The 16,659-nt window shown below is 42.9% G+C and overlaps 1 protein-coding gene across 1 annotated transcript in view; it reads right to left on the reverse strand.

Annotated features, from left to right (window-relative positions):
• Positions 1–9,482: 9,482 nt before the first annotated feature.
• LOC119464457 (zinc finger protein 135) overlaps positions 9,483–16,659 on the reverse strand; it is a 71,889-nt gene continuing 64,712 nt past the window's right edge. Inside the window, exon 7 of the mRNA XM_037725450.1 lies at positions 9,483–14,940. Within this exon, the coding sequence (XP_037581378.1) occupies positions 14,120–14,940 (821 nt within the window). The 3' untranslated portion in view covers positions 9,483–14,119. The remainder of the gene's footprint in view (positions 14,941–16,659) is intronic.

Consider the following 16,659-nt stretch of genomic DNA (forward strand, 5'->3'; position numbering starts at 1 on the left):
CAAAGAAAGAGCTGATGTGAAGAGCTAGCATCAGTAATTCTTAAAGAAAATATAATAGAACTGGTATTTCCTGTTTAAATGCAACATAACCTCTTTGCTATCTGCGGTTGACTGCTATACTCGCGGACAACTTTCTGTGCCAATGAAGAGAAAGTTATGGAGACAAAGTGCGCACAAGTGAGAGCACTTCTAAAAAAAGTCCTGCACTTTCATCCACGTTAATTAAAGCTGAGGAAGAGAAAACCTTATTCACAACAGCAAAACATGACAAAATACACCACTCAGTGTTAAGTCGACACATTTTGCGGATTTTCCCTTCCCCGTCAGGGTAAACGCGAAACCGTTGCACGTGGAAGTTGCATCGATTGAGTGTCTGTTCTGAGAAACCAAAAGCGCTGAAAAACGCTGCCAGACTACTTGGCACTTAATACATGCGTGTAAGCTCCGCCCCTATAGCTTTCCCTTCACTGCCACAGAAAGTTGTTGGCGAGCATAGTACTAGTACTTACCGAGTTGTATAAACAACGCATATCAAATTGCGAGCTAGTCACAGTGTTGGTGCTAATCCTGTTGTATGTTTGCACCTTTTCCTTGTGTACAGAAGTTTCATTCTTAGTAAAAATGACATTTTGGACTTTCTGGATCGCAATCACTTTGGACTGACAGTGCTTTAAAGTTTTTGCGATACAGTCTATAGCATATGCACTGTTTATTTCTAAGGGCTTACACTTCATAAACACCCCCTCCTCCTCATTTGGCCACCAGATGTGCTGTATGAGTATGTGGGAGTCTTCACCTTTTCAAGCACCCTCCCTTCACTCGTAATTAGTTCCTATATGTTTTGTACATATGCACATGCTAGCAATGATGAACTTTTTTATATAAAGGGCTGCCTTAAGGCATAGTAGAAAGGAATTAAATGAATCGATGCAACTCTGCATGCAGCAACTTCAGTAAGGTTGTACACACATGCTAAAAATTTACAAGATGGGTTTCACACTTCGTTTTCACTCAACTTTTACCATTCAACATTGAGAATGAGTGCTAAAATGTAGTTAAGTACAAAGAAAACTTGTCAGTGCTCATGCTGCAGTTTTGATTGATCAACGAAATGTTATCTGTACTTACAAAACAGTGAATGCTGTGATTGCCAAATGGAGGATAGTTGTTCTTGGACAATATCACAAACAGTAAATAGCAACACCACTACATTCTGTAGAAGTGAGCATGTTCGACAGAGCTACATTTACAGCAATCTTTTCACATAGCATCATTTAATGTTCTCTGCTGCTGTGAATCATAGGAAAAGGATCATGGGTGCTCATTGTGTGCATGGTCACCTGGCTACATTTTAATGTATATTTGGCTATAGTGGCTCAGATGGAAGTCCCTGATGCAGAGCCAAATATTACCTTCAATGATGCAAGACATATTTCGTATAGATCAGATACCAATGCACTGCTTTGACACCTTACGTGTGGTCCTACCACATCCTGCTGGTCCCAGGGCTAACACGGAAGTCTTCATGAACCTCATCCAGATTTACACCTCAAACTACTGCCCAATATCCACAGAAGCCATGCAAACATGCTACATTGCCTCAGAGCTTGTCTGGCATTCATGAATAATATTCACCAAACTTGCCATGCAGACAGCCCAGACTGCAGTGTGTGCTATATATTCCATAAAACAATGCAGTGTGCATGGGCTGTACATCTGCCCTAAAACATTGAAAATCGATTAGCATGGTGACCTCCCTGGCACAATTCGACAAAACGGAACCATCAGAGTGTGTTGTTTGGTAGTACGGCCAGATTGGTGATCTTATCAGGTACTGAAAGATTACTATGCATTTCATTGTGCAGGAGTGTACTTGATGGGATCAAGAATCTTGCTTCCTAGTGCATACAAACTTGAGTCAATCATTTGCTCCAGTGTCATCATCATTGTTTTCATGCTCTCGTTTTCCTTTTACTGTCCCCATGCCAAAGAGCATCACCAAAGCATAACACATTCCTCTTTGTAAATGAAAAGTACATGCGAGGGCAAAAAAACATGGAGGGTGCTTAAGCTTTGCCTTTAAAAGTAGAACAGGATAGTCTAGCACTAGCCGATTACAACTTGAGCCAGCAAATTACCTCATTTCATCACCCCACCTAACTATCTCCCATCCTCGACTGTGCTTCCCTTCCCTTGGCATCCATTCTGCAACTCTAATGGTCTGCCCTACACATTACATGGCCTGCCCAGCTCCATTTATTTTTACAGCACAGCCGTCTATGGCTAGGATCCCAGGATTTCTTTGTGGCGTAACGTCAACAGAAAAAAGTGTTGGGCCGATCCCGGTGGCAATGCAAGGCAGAGCAATGTCTCATACCCCCGTAAGGCAGACGCTACAAGCAGCGACTAATCACAAGCAAAGAGGGTGTTTCAGTTTCGACCGTAACAGAATTATGTTTTCTCGTATATTCAAATTACAATCCTACGCTATCATGTCTGTAGGCTGTGCGTAAGTCATACTTTACGACTTTTCTGACGCATTTTACTTTGAGAAATTTAATTAGTTCAGTAACACCTATGCATCACGCGGAGGACATGCGTGGTTCGAGATGCATGGTTCAGGATGATTTTCTCTGATAGACAACTCCGCCGATGCCGGCACCAAATTTTCTGTGACACAGGGCCCTTAACGCTACTGTGTTAACGATAGAATCTGCCTACACTTACACCATGCTTCCCACTTTTTAGTGCTTTCAACACTCGTGATGTGGCCTCAGAGAATAGTATTTTTGGATGCCATGATGCCTTGCATCATTCATTGTCATTTAGCTACATGGTGTGCAGCTGGTGCAAGTTTTGCACTCGACTTCTCCTTTTTGCTAATCAGTAAAAGTCAACACTTGAGGGGGGAAAATGCTTGAATAAACAGTTGTATTATCATAGGTAACAAAATGCTTTTTTCTTTTTTTTAGTTTGTCTATCTCAATGCCAAGAGAACAGTGGAAAAAATGGCATCTTTCATCTCCGACACACACAAACACAGCATTGACAATCATGGTCGCTGTGGTTACACTTTACTAAAGCCAGACCAGAAGCACAGTTGTATACTACACCAGGCTGACATACCACTGCTTGACAGTGCAATGTATACAGGGGTGGGACTGCCCAATTTCATTTCCGAGCAATTTTTGGAGCAAGTAAAAGTGCATTTTGGAGCAGACAAAATTGAATTTTGGAAGCACTTGGAGCTGATAAAATTTCATTTTGAAGCAGTTTGGGACAGGCCAATCAGAATTTTGGTGGAATAATGGAATATAGAATATGACAACGCACTTCGAAACCACGACGGAACACAGTATAAACCAACACGAGCACTGTACTGCAAATGTATTCAGCAACGTCATAAGCTGAATTTTGAAGCAGATTAGCCTGATACCGAAACCATCTAGTGGATGCAAATTTTGGCAATAGTGCCTGTAGATTTTTAATTAGTGGTAGCAATCACAAAAAACATGCACTCTGCAATCATCATCATCATCATCAGTCTATATTTATGTCCACTGCAGGACGAAGGCCTCTCCCTGCGATCTCCAATTACCCATGTCTTGCGCTAGCAGATTCCAACTTGCGCCTGCGAATTTCGTAACTTCTTCACTCTGCCTAGTTTTTTTGCCGTCCTCGACTGAGCTTCCCTTCTCTTGGCATTTATAGTGAGTCCAAAATTTCTAAAAGTAGCACAAGAAATTTTTTATAAATGCATTTTTCTTTAATGCCTCGACAGTGTGGGTGAAGTGCCTGGAAATGCGCTTCACCAACAGACCGTATGGAGAAGCCAGATTTATGAACTACTGTGGTTCACTGAAAGTAATTTCTATATAATAGAAATAGTTTAGCCTTGCCGCAAGCCAATCAGAACGTGGGCCGGTAGAAGCGCGCTTCGTAGCTATAGCGTTCTAGAATATGGAAGTGTGGTTCAAGTGGCGGCACGGCATATGCGTTCCTGTAAAGCCGAAAACATCGGTGGCACTATGACCGAACTATATACTCCCGCGCCGATGCTCATGATGATAGCAGAAAATGTTCTCAAATTATGCGGTCCAATCGACGTGGTAACATAATTACAGGGTCACCATGCATATATGTCACCTCAGACCCAGAGAGCCACAATCGACCACAAGGTGTTTTTGTGCTCATATGGGCGAGGCCTGAGCCATTTTGACCTATCACGAAGGGCAAATGGTGCATTTGGAATAAAAAAAAGTCGCAGACTCGCCTGAAAGGCGAAGCATCGATTGCGATAGCAAATTAGTAGGCAGCTATGTGACGTAAGCATAGTAGCTTTATTTGACGTATAAACTTGTAAACATTTGCTTACTGTAAGCCTGCTGCTAAAAAGTGCAATTCTTTAATTGCTGCTCGGAAAGCTTGGGACTGGCGTTTCCCTTCATCCTGGTCTCACCGAACGAAACAGCTGCGAAGAAAGGGTAGAGTAACAGCTAGCAGTATGTTGCCGATGGTCCTTGCTTGACGAGCGAAGCACAATGGGATAATTGATGGTCAGCGGTGGATGCCTGTCATGGTGACGGCGCCGAGATGAGGCAGTTTCACCGCTCAGGACACTGCCCGATTATACCTGACACACGGAGGGGCGATTAGAGCCGGCTGGCGCTGAGCAAACGTGGGGGGGCGCATGACGACGCGATTAGCACCCAATAGTGCACAAAGCTGACTTCAAGGTGAGTGAATATCAGTGCTTCGTCACGTACATCTCGTGCGGTCGTCCTGACAGCAAAAGCTGAGAAGTCCGTGACTACCGCTGGCTCCTGATGTGCGCAGGCCAGATGTGTCATCGGCACAGAATGCGTGAACGCCGTACCCATTATTCACCGTGTGCACCTTTCCCATTGTAACCGCTTTGGCAACCCTTTTCGGAGACTGTTGCCAATTGACCATCGTGAAAAGCTTCTATGAGCAAGCATTTACTCAACCGGGGTACGCAAGCCTGACTGAAGTGTCGTGTTGACAGCATTAGCTATAGCCCGCAGCTACATTGCTATCGGTTTTTCCAAAAGGTGTACAGAGGTAAGAGCACGGAAGGGGTCGCAGCATAGGTCAATCGCATTAGCTTGCAGGTGCTGCCTGTTAGCATGTTATTGTGCCCATTGTGGTGGGCACTGTGGCTTTGAGCAAGAGTGTCGTGCTATGCATTTGTCACCCTCCCCCCTTTGTGCGTTGTTTTTTGTATGTTGTTTAGAGGGAGAAAAACTAAACACTGTAAAAGGTACTAAAGGAAAGGGTGCTTGGACTAAGCGCAATGCTGGCAGACAACTCACACGACGATCCTAGTACAGGATTAGTGATTGGTGCGCCGGCGGATCACTCTCATAGCCACTCGGTGGTGATTGGGCTGTAAACGTTTGGGGCAAGGCACCAAAGGGTAGAAAACATGGCCCCGTTGCCCTGACCAAGCGTTCTGGACTCAACTTCAGGTGCTACGCACCATCGGCTCTGCTGCCAATATAGGGTCGCCCTATGGATGCCAGTTCCACCTTGCAACTCAATGTGTATTTCTTGTAAATAGTTCTTGTAAATACAAACTTTCTTCTAGCTTCATCTGCATCTGCTTCAAAGCGATAGGAAGTCTCCAGCGAACCTGTCACCGCTATTCGTAGCAGCAGTACTCCTCACTTGCGTAGACCACCTCCGGCGGTGCGTTTCGGACGCCCAAGTGGAGGAGTGATACAAGAAGAACCTAACATTACTCTCACTAACTAAATTAACAAGCAAGGTGTCACGTGCGCACAGGTAAACATGAACACATCTCGCTCGACGACTGCAGAAACTCGCTGTCAAAACGCTTGAGTGAGGAAGCAGAAGCGAGCGAATTGACCTTCGTGCTGCCTCTCGCCTGAACGCGAACGAAGTGGCAAAAACAGCGCACAGGAACTATCGGCACTCGGCACAATGTGTCCCCGTCGCAGATCGCTTTCAGTATAGGGGCCATATGCACCAGTCGCCGGAGTAGAACCCCCCCCCGTGCCTTGCGCGCGACGGAATACTGCGCGCTTCCTCACCGCTTTCACTCGCACATACAGCACACGGCATGCGACAACAATGTTATCGCCCTTGGACTTTCTTCTTCTTCTTTCTGGCGTTTTACATGCCAAAACCAGTTCCGATTATGAGGCACGCCGTAGTGGAGGGCTCCGGATTAATTTTGACCACCTGGGGTTCTTTAACATGCACTACAACGCAAGCACACGAGCATTTTTGTATTTCGCCTCCATCGAAATGCGGCCGCGGCCAGGATTCGATCCCGCGATCTCGTGCTCAGCAGCCCAACGCCTTAGCTGACTGAGCTACCGCGGCGGGTCTTGGACTTTATACGGAACATCACGGCCACGGCAGAAATGTGCCTGGAGTGTCCATATAATTGCTATCGCAATGAAACAAATTGGAATAGTTTTACTTTATACTGGCCCTGGGGACAGAGACGGCCGCCTGCTGAACCCACTGCAGCGCGCACCGCCTTAATATCTAGTTCACTACCAGTGAACTCTGCCTACTTTTTTTGTTGCTTTACGCCTAAGCTAGGGAGTGCCGCCGCCACTTGGCTCACTATGCCGTATTCTAGTACACTTTACTTCCGCTCTGGCCGTTCCGACAGCAGCGACGACAGCCGGGAGTGGCAACGTGCGCGCCGGCCACTTGCCGGAAGAGCCGAAAGTTCAATGTTATAAGCGCCAAAATTGGGAGAAACTGTGTGGGAGGCGCCGTCACGCGCTGTGCGGAATGTAAACGTCCACACTCTTTTTCCGAGAAAAAATCTGCTAACTGTTCATGGCCACTGCCGGAGCACACAATCCGAAGCCGTTCTGGCGCAGCGTGGGGAAATTCCAGTCAATTTTCTTTGTTTGGTGCAGTTTGGCACAGGAATTTGCATTTTTATCAAAATGGCACAATTGGCATAGGGATCTCACCCCTGCGTATATAATCATAAGGTGTGCACTGTGCTCCATGCTGAAGGATTGAGGCAAAGCACAGGCATTATTCTTGGTGGTATCAACTTCTTGGTATCAGCTGACATACTGAAATCTCAATCCTAAGTTTGCATGGTGCCCAACGATCAGGCCAACATCTGAGAGCCTGACACGGTGGTAGCACATTACAAACAAGTGGGTACAGAAAAAAACAGCACAATGATTTGATGCGCCAATGAGAATGTAAAAGCAAGCATGCACAACACAGGAAAAAAAAGAAGGAACGAAAAAAAAAGCTAGCGTGCAAATAATAATATTCGATTCGAAGGACACTTTTACTAGTCCAAAATATTCGAATCCCCCAAAATTGGTCAGTTTTCTTAAGTCAGTTTTGCCGCAGCACAGCCATTTTATGCAGCAAAGCATATTTGCCATGCAGTGAAGCATATCAAAAGTAAAAGGGGCACTATCATAGGGCCACTGCTGGTGCTTGTCTATGATACACTATCAGCTAAGTAACCACAGTGTACTGCATCTTCATGCATCTGGACAACACCAGCTGCCAGGTGGAAACATCTGCATCTGCTACTAATCTGGCTAAGTGCCTAAAAACATGGTTTTCAAACTACATTTTGACTAAGTAGCAAGCTTGGCAATACCTTTAGACCTTCGTTCTAAAGTAGTTGACTACCACCAGGATGCTTCAATGGCAAACGGGATGGAAAACCTGGAAAATTTCAACACCAAGAAACAACGAAAGTTTCTGAAGAGGCTCCTTCCACGTCAGCACTGTGGAAAGCCTTTCATAAGCTCATCAACCAATTTTCACTTGCTTGTGGCAGCAATTTTCACTGCTAAAAGCACAGGCTGAAAGATGTATGCATGATGAAATTTTGGGCCAAAAAGAAGATCCATTCGAGTGGTGGTGTAAGCACAGTGCCAAGTGTTGGCTGGGCTTGCGAAGATACCTGGTGATACCAGACACTAGCGTGTCCAGTGAGCAGTTTTCGGTGTCTGAAGAAATCGTGACATGCAGGAGTAGGTTGATGCTCCCCAAACATGTCGAGCAGCTATCCTTCCTTCACGACAACATTAAATAACTGCAGTTATGATACTGTCAAGCAAAAGTGCAGTACTAACAAATTTTGTTCACCACAAAGCATAGTTTTCCTGTACGTTATTTGCTGTGCAATAAACTTGCTTTTTTTGTCGTACCCCTGGTTGGTGAAAAAAAATTTCATTTTTGCAAAACCAATAGTATTTGCATTAAAAAAAATATTCGATTCGTACTTCGTTTTCATTATTCAAATCCACTTTGAAATTTAAAATTTCATATCTGCACACCTTTAAAAAAAACAAAGGTGGTTGGCTGACACACCTCCCTTGAATGTGCAATTGCTACAGTATTCTTAGCTTGCAACTACAACTGTGTTCAGTGCTTTGACAACAATAGCTTTTTAACACAAGCAAAGCACTGCTTTGGAAAAACAGAGTTTATGGCGCAACAGGTTGTGGTCTGGCTATTTAACAGTGTGAAGATGTCAAAGAAATTTAACACACAATTGCCACAATTTGTGACACTGAAGCTGTTCGTGCTCACGTCTTTGCAAATCGAACAAAAACTAAGCTTTTTAACAGCATCAAGTTTGCTCATAACAAGTATAACTGCAAAGATTTGGTACGAGGACAAAAAGAAGTTTTGTCACCTGATCACCTCAAGATAAGCAATAACTAAACTTGTAGGTGTGAGAAACTGCTCCACCTGAAAACAAATTTTAATGCAATGTTGAGCAAATGCAGCTGCACTTGCAGAGATGCCCACACATTCCAGGCTGTTCTGAAAAGTGAGAAATGCTGGAGCGAATAAAAGTGACACGTATAATTAGCCAGATACAAAGGATTCGGTACACAGTTGTCATGACTCAGTTTTGGCTTGGTTGGTTATGTGTACCAAATGAGTTGAAGGGAAGAATTTGTGCAGGTGGCCATCGCCATTTTCGATCAGACGCTTGGGGCTTTGTATACCGTGTGCTGGGCAGTAGCACTTTTGAAGCGCCATCAGGCCCGCATGGATGACACAATGGTCCCATACTTCTGCCAGCACCCTGCGGGAAGTTTCCATCGCGAACACCTACGACGTGCCCACTTGCAAGTCCCAGAAGATTAAATCAACACGCTGCCCGGGACCTGTGCTTGTCGCAACAGCATGAGGTAGTTGTCAACGACTTCGCAAGCTTCCCACGTTCGGTCTAGGACGCACTGTGCTGTATAAAGACACTTCGGACGAAGGACGTCTTTAGTGTTATACTGAGATTAACGTAATCGCTTTGGTCGTTTACTGTGATGCTTAGGTCGTTTGCCTATGCTATTTGTACGTTTACGTGTATGCTTGTGCCCTGTCCGCTGCCATAAAGTAGTTTTCTATGTGTATTGTCTTCCCCGCTGCGCATCTGAGATCCTGGGCCCACATTTCCTATCACAACAGCCTAACAACAGCTCTCGTAAAAAAACAAAACCAATCATTTTTTTTTATTTAGCTCCTTCTTAAATGTGTGAAACAGAGCTTTGGAGAGAGAAAAGAATGGTATGATGCATCACACACAACCACAAATCCAATGCCGAGTAAAATGAGGATAGTGCAGCAAAATGAAAACCAATCGAAGCTGACAGCACAAAGAACTTCACAGATCTTGCAACAACCAAGTACACACATGCACTATGCTGATGAGAGCAAACAACAAATAATATTGCAAGAAATGAGACTTTCTACAGACTATGGACGCTACGTAACTTTTTGACATACAGGTATGATTGTTGCATGCATATTTTGAAGCAGTAATCAAAACACCACAAGAAGAGTTACTGTGGCTCGTTTCTTGGAAGATGGATGCCACATGGTTCTGGTTTTTAGGTATCCAGGTGTCACAGCAATTTGTCCAATGTATACATAGATTTATGTACAGGTGTATGGTATTTGCTTGAGCAAAGGCTGCAAACCAGGGTGTCAATAAATTCAGGCACAGCCAGGTCAAGAAATAGTTCATATTATGCACGAAAAACAGCACCACCAAATGAGACCACTATACATTGAGCCCAAAAGTGCTACTCTGCAATCAAGCTGACTACCACTGAATTAGCAATATGCCTGTCACAATGCAGAGCTGCTATATTTTGTACAAAATGTATGCTTGTAGCCAAAGCACCATTGCACAATGAAAGAAGTCTTTAAACCAAATTTTCTTTGGTCAAATAAATGGTGCACTTAGATAGTGCGTGTCACTTCTGTTTAGTTTAACTGTCATAACATCCTCGCAGTTCAACGTTTCATGTGGACATCGTCCAAGTTTGTGAAAAGTTGCGACTTTGCCAGTCTAGCAATTTAGAGGATCACAGTGAAATGAGAAGGCAGAGAAGTGTACTTAACACAGTCAAAAGACATGCTTTAATTAGAAAGTCCTGCTGTTTTAGGCCTGCTAACAGCATAAATCTTGCTTCCTGTTATGTCTTAGGAAATTACATGGCAGTATCAAATGATCCATTACATTAAACAAGTGAGCTTAAATAAAAATAAGCTACACAATTATTGTGGTATACAATTATTGTATGGCTCCAGAACAGCTATAGCCCACCAGTCACTTGAACTTGTGAGACATTGAACTGAGTCAATGTGACGTCAAAGAAAAAAAGAAAAGGACTCGCAAAATCAATTCATCATGTTCATATGCCAGGAAGTTTTCAACATTTTCAAACAGTATTGCCTGCTAAATGAAGTTAAAATTAAATAAAGGAAAGTACTGACATCACACAACTGCATCAGTAGATGCAAAAGGAAAACAGCAGTACTTCATCATAATGTTATTTCATTAGTCATGATTAATTTTCCAAATCTTCCGTGTCCAACCCAAGACCGAAATTTTTATGAATTCTCATTGTACGACGGCTGCTCTACATCCAGTATGTTTGCAACCCTCAATACCATACCTACACTTCTAGCTTTACAAATTCAACCCACTAAAATCATATCCTTTGCTTAAAATTTGAGCAAAATGCAGAGAATTGGAATACCAGTTCACAGTTTTCCCTATGCAGCATAAACCAGGTCACATCCTCAGCCTCTCACAAATTTCATAGGCCCTTCAACTGCTTATAAGCAATGGCCAATTCCTCTTTATACCGTAACACAACATGTACTGGTGCCACCTTTTCAGATGTTTTCCTAATTGCGCAGTAGCCCATACAAGTCTCATTTAAAAACACGCACACACACACACATGTGCAAACATGTGCACACACACACACATCTTTAGCATGAAAGCATGCTTAACAGTTTGGTAATGAAATTACATTAAACACATCTTTGCGGAATGGTGACATGGAGGTTACAGCATGGGGCTGCAGCTTATAACCACAACCTCTGTGTCCATGCCATATATAGTATACCCCAGAACATATTTAAGTAGAGCAAAAAAGTCTTGTATGGCACAGCTAATGAATGGTTTTCCTGCTGCACTAGGGAAACATACAAGTTTGCTCCCAAGATGGCCAGGTTTTAAAACAGAGTATTTGAAAGCCCCATGGTTTGCCCCGTCAAAGCTAAAAAAAAAAAAAAAAAAAAAAAACGACATGGAAGCTCATAAAAACAGCACAGCAGCCTAAGGCTAAGCAATCTGGTCGCCGAACTAACAGGAAAGAGAACCCCAATTCACACACACAAGAAAAATCATGATAAACAGCAACGTGAAAGTTAGAACTTCAATCACAAAAAGCAAAGTGTAAGAACTTGAATCTTATAGATTTAAAATGTTTTCTGTGAATGAACATTCAGCAAAATTTCAATTAGTCACTCAAAGAACAAAAGAATAACCCAATTTCTGTCCCAGCAAATTTTGTTAAAAAAAGATGTTCACTACGAGTCCAGGAAAGTTATATATAGAGCAGACAGTGAGTGTTCACATATGTACGTGCCAAAGTTAAATAATAACTGATAACGTACTCTGAGCGTAAATGAAACATACATTGAGTGCAACTAAAACTAAAAATAGTTCACTTTTCCACAACTTTATTCCTTTGATGTTAAATTTAAAATGCTTATTACTTTATTTCAAAACCGCGATGTCACAGCACTTGCATTTAGAGAATCTCTTTGTCATACAGCAAATGTAAAGAAATAAAAATGCACTCACTACCCTAAATGTAACATGCTTTTGAGCTGCTTTAGAAAAATATTTTGGTCCAAATTTCCAAAGACAAGTATTTCAACTCTAGAACCTACATACAGCTCTAATGAACCCTGGACTTAGTATGCCCTCCAGGCATTACATAATCAAGCACCATGAATATGGACATATGAAAACTGACACCATGGTATTCAAATAACTCAGAACAGTAGAAATGCTTAGCATTAAAACACAAATGCTTTCATTCTGAAACTTAATATAGATAACTCTGTATGATCAGTAAACATTAAGCAACAGCTGAATTACTGTATCACAAATGTGAGGTAGGATGCCCAGCACAGTATTATTCCTCAATTTATTTCAATCATCCAGAATCACAGAATGCACAAAAACACTGTACTACGAAACTAAAGTGTCCATCCTAACTCAGCAATATGCAGCTCTTCTACCATGCAAACCAACAGAACTTGTAGCACCACAAGGCCACATGGTATACAATAGTGAAATATACTGCTGCATTTCAATTCAATTTAGTTTTATTTGACGTTACCAAGTTACTTGGCAATCAGTTGTCATTTCAAGACGGTATAATTCTGAAAATTTTAACTGATGACAGAACGTTCTATCCAGAAGATTTCCCAGCAATAAAATGGAATGTCACCAATGGGCTATCTTGGTATACGAATAGGTGAAAAAACAGCACAAAATAAACACGGACAAGGGAGGAACACAGGACAAGTGCTGTCCTGTGTTCCAAATTTAAACACGGACAAGAGAGGAACACAGGACACAGTGCTAGTCCTGGGTCCTCCCTTGTCCGTGTTCATTTCGCGCTGTTTTTTTATCAATGAATTCATACCAACTAGCTCACATTCATACCCTTTTTTTTTCTTGGCAGATGAAGTTTCAAAGATATTCAATGCCAAAAAAAGGCAGCTTATTATGACAAATGGCTTTAAATATCAATTAGAAACAGTGTAATGCACATATTTGTGTGTATATACATATATGCCCTGTCTGTACATATAGATAGCAAGAATAAATTGCACTCTCACCCACTTTCTTTCCAGCTCAGTTATAACAATTTGTACATGAGCATGGTGTTCAAGAATGTTTTGTGTTTGGACAATCCTCAGTAATTGGTATAATGGCAGTTTGTGTACAGCTGAGAAAACATATGACATATCACTGTTTTTGTGTCTATAAATCTATGAATGAGAGCAACATCTGGCAATAACAACCTAGTATTTTCTCTACCACAGCATGTTTCTTGTAAGAGAAATTGCACACAACCTTATGGTAACCTTGCCTATAAAGAAGTGCTAATAAAAACAAATTTATGTCACATATGACTTCAAATGTAAATAACAAGAAAGTAAATGCTACATCTCTGCAACTAGAATTGTCCTCAAAGAATATGTACTGATAAAGGTAACTTGGGCACTGCACACTCAACAGTGGAGTCTAAAACATCAAGCGAAGCTGGCTTGGCAATATTAATCCATATTATATGTTAAATGAAATTCTCACAGGAAATATTCAAGTGCTACATGAACACATATGGTCTGCTATTACTCTGCAAATAAAGCCCATGTTTACCTTACATTTCATGGCTTCAAGGATACAATGAGAACAGCCTAAAAAGCCACCTTTGAACTACAGCTATAGTTCAAAGTGCCATGCATTATTGTGGAGTAACCACACACTTGCCCAGAAAACATGGTAAGCGCACCTTCAGCCTGGAGACTCAACAATAGGGCTGAAAGATAGCTTTGCAAGTCCCATTTAACCAAGTTACTTTCATCAGGACAATATTTTGTCTTCACAATCTCAATGTGACAAATATAAACTCACTGGGTGCTTCGCACAGGTACCTAGGGTCAGGACAATATAGATAACAGTGGATTCTGTTATCACGGTGGAAACAACAACAACCGAAAGATATCTGAAGAAAGGCCTTGGCTAGCTGTGCTGTTTTTTTGAGTGAAGATAACACTGGTAGCCATGCCTAAACCCCAAGCCACACCGGGAGCATCGGTGTCGTTCTCTTAAGTGGCACCAGTACATGTGGACCAGGTAACTACTGTGACACCTGAATGCCTTCTTACGCCGCAATCCACCTTCCAATTTACAGTGGTGACATGACAGACTCAGCGAGGACTTTCCTAAAGGTAGGCGTGATGGTACACGTTTTCTTCGACGTCGTGGAGCTGTTGAACCTAGCTGAGACTTTCCACAGCGATCAGAGCAACAGACAACTACTTTTCGAGGTTTGGGTTGCTTCCTAGACTGCTTCAATCGCTGAACCTGCAGCACAGGTGCTGCTAACACCCGGACAGCAGTGTCTGCTTCGGCCACCAGTCCAAAATGCCGCAACAGCATCACTGCACAGTCAGCACAGCGGCCCTTGAGCGCCAGGTTGTGGTGACTTTCTGCTGCGTGCCGCGTCAGCACCTTGGCACTACTGCATGGCATCCCACAATGTGGGCACCGTGCCACTGCATCGTCATCAGCATGCTCTGTGGAAACATGCTTACGCAGCACATCCTCGAAAGGGGTGCTGTATTGACAGCATGCATCCGAGGCTCGGCAGCGAAGTGTCTGACCCGAATGGAGGCGCATGTGTGCAATCATTGTGTCCTGAGTGAAGGAGCAGAAGCCACACACAACGCAGCGGTAAGGGAACACTGTGGCCAGGTTGTTGGGGTCGTCTCTGCAGCCACCCTCTCGGCCACGGGCAGGCCCCGGGGACACGCAGTCTGCTAGCCCTCGCTGCTCAGTTGCTGCACTCCATGTAAAGAGAGACAGGATGAGCGGGTCACGCTTAAAAGGGGCTCACCCAAGGAAATCATTCTCCTATACCTTGCAATGCACCCTTAGAAGAGGTGTCAGTGCATGCTGTGCACATGCACATTAACACCACTGGTTAAATCTGTTGACAGGAAAACACCAGACCCTTTTTATATGCCTGAACAGTTAGTATGCAATCACGATAATAAAACTTTGTACGGTGCATCAAAGATTTCGATGCCACTTTTTGTAAGAATTGTGACTCTTCCTCCCTGCCATGATGCATCGCAGTTTCAAGTGGCTACTAAACAATAAATGAGCCCAAACAACCAGAGGCACCTAAAGGAACATTCAGCAGCAGCCTTTATGCTGTTTGCTGAATACAGTGAAGATTAGCCTCTTAATGCTGCCAGTACTATAGTATTTAATTGTCATTTCTCAAAGCCCCTGTAGGTGTGACCAGACCTGTCATTACCCCATCTACTTTCGTTGATCCAAAGGAATGGAGAGTGAGAGTGAGTGATCCAATTTGAAGCCCATGTGTTACAGCAGCACCACTGAAGAGTTCAGCAACAAATCTTACTTACAAAGAAGCTGTAAATCTTTTGACAAAGGCCATATACCCCATCACAGATCCAATCGGCCACTGCCAGCAATGGTTCGGCTGGCCTTTATTTCTTTGTGGTAAGGAAATGGTACGGAAATGATAGGGGTAATGGTAAGGTAATGCTCAAAAGCCTGGCAAGAGAACAAAAATTCATGATTGGCAGTAAGCCTCCAGAATCTGTGCAAAAGTATGTTTATCTAGGTCAATTAGTCACAGAGTACCTGGATCATGAGACGAAAATCTACAGAAGAATAAAAATGGGTTGGAGCACATACAATAGGCATTACCAAGTCATGACCAGCAGCTTACCACTATCCTTGAAAAGAAAAGTGTACAGCCAATGCATTCTACCGGTACTAACGCATAGGGCAGAGACTGAGGTTAACAAATAAGCTTCAGAAGAAGGATCATGCAAGGAGCTATGAAATGAAAAATGATAGGCGTAATGCCAAGAAACCATGCAAAAGTACTGTGGATTAGAGAATGGGAATGGCCGATATTCTAGCCAAATTGGGCACGCCATGTAATGCACAAGACAGATGCCAGGTGGTCTATCAGAGGTACAGAATGGGTGCCAAGGGAAGGAAAGCACAGTTGAGGATGGCAGAGAATGAAGTGCTATGGTGAAATTAGGAAATTTGTGGGCATAGGATGTGTCAGCTGGTGCAAGATGGGTAAATGGAGATCACTTGGAGAGGCCTTCATCCTGCAGCGGGCATAAAATCGGGTGATGACAATTATGACAGCTATTATTTATAATATTTCATTGGTCTCAAAGGCCAACGATGTTGGTGCTGTGAGCACCAGCTGTGTGACGACACAATGGCATCAATGGAAGTGATGCGACAATTTTGGAGAAAGTGGCAAACAGTGAAAGTGTGTCCCTTCAATATGAAAAATTATTGTCATTAAGTTCAAATGCTAAAGAAAGCCTCAGATTTACCACTGAATGCATACTGCATGTAGAGAGGGCAAGTATTGAAATTAAGAGCTTTGAAACAATAAGATTACCACCAGGTTTGCCTCTCTTTGCATTCCAAATTGCAAAATTTTATTTTAGTGCAATTAAATGTACATAACACAGCCAAATGTATCCTAATTGTTA

The sequence above is a fragment of the Dermacentor silvarum genome, chromosome 1 (genome assembly GCF_013339745.2).
Source record: "Dermacentor silvarum isolate Dsil-2018 chromosome 1, BIME_Dsil_1.4, whole genome shotgun sequence".
NCBI classification, from domain to species: domain Eukaryota; kingdom Metazoa; phylum Arthropoda; class Arachnida; order Ixodida; family Ixodidae; genus Dermacentor; species Dermacentor silvarum.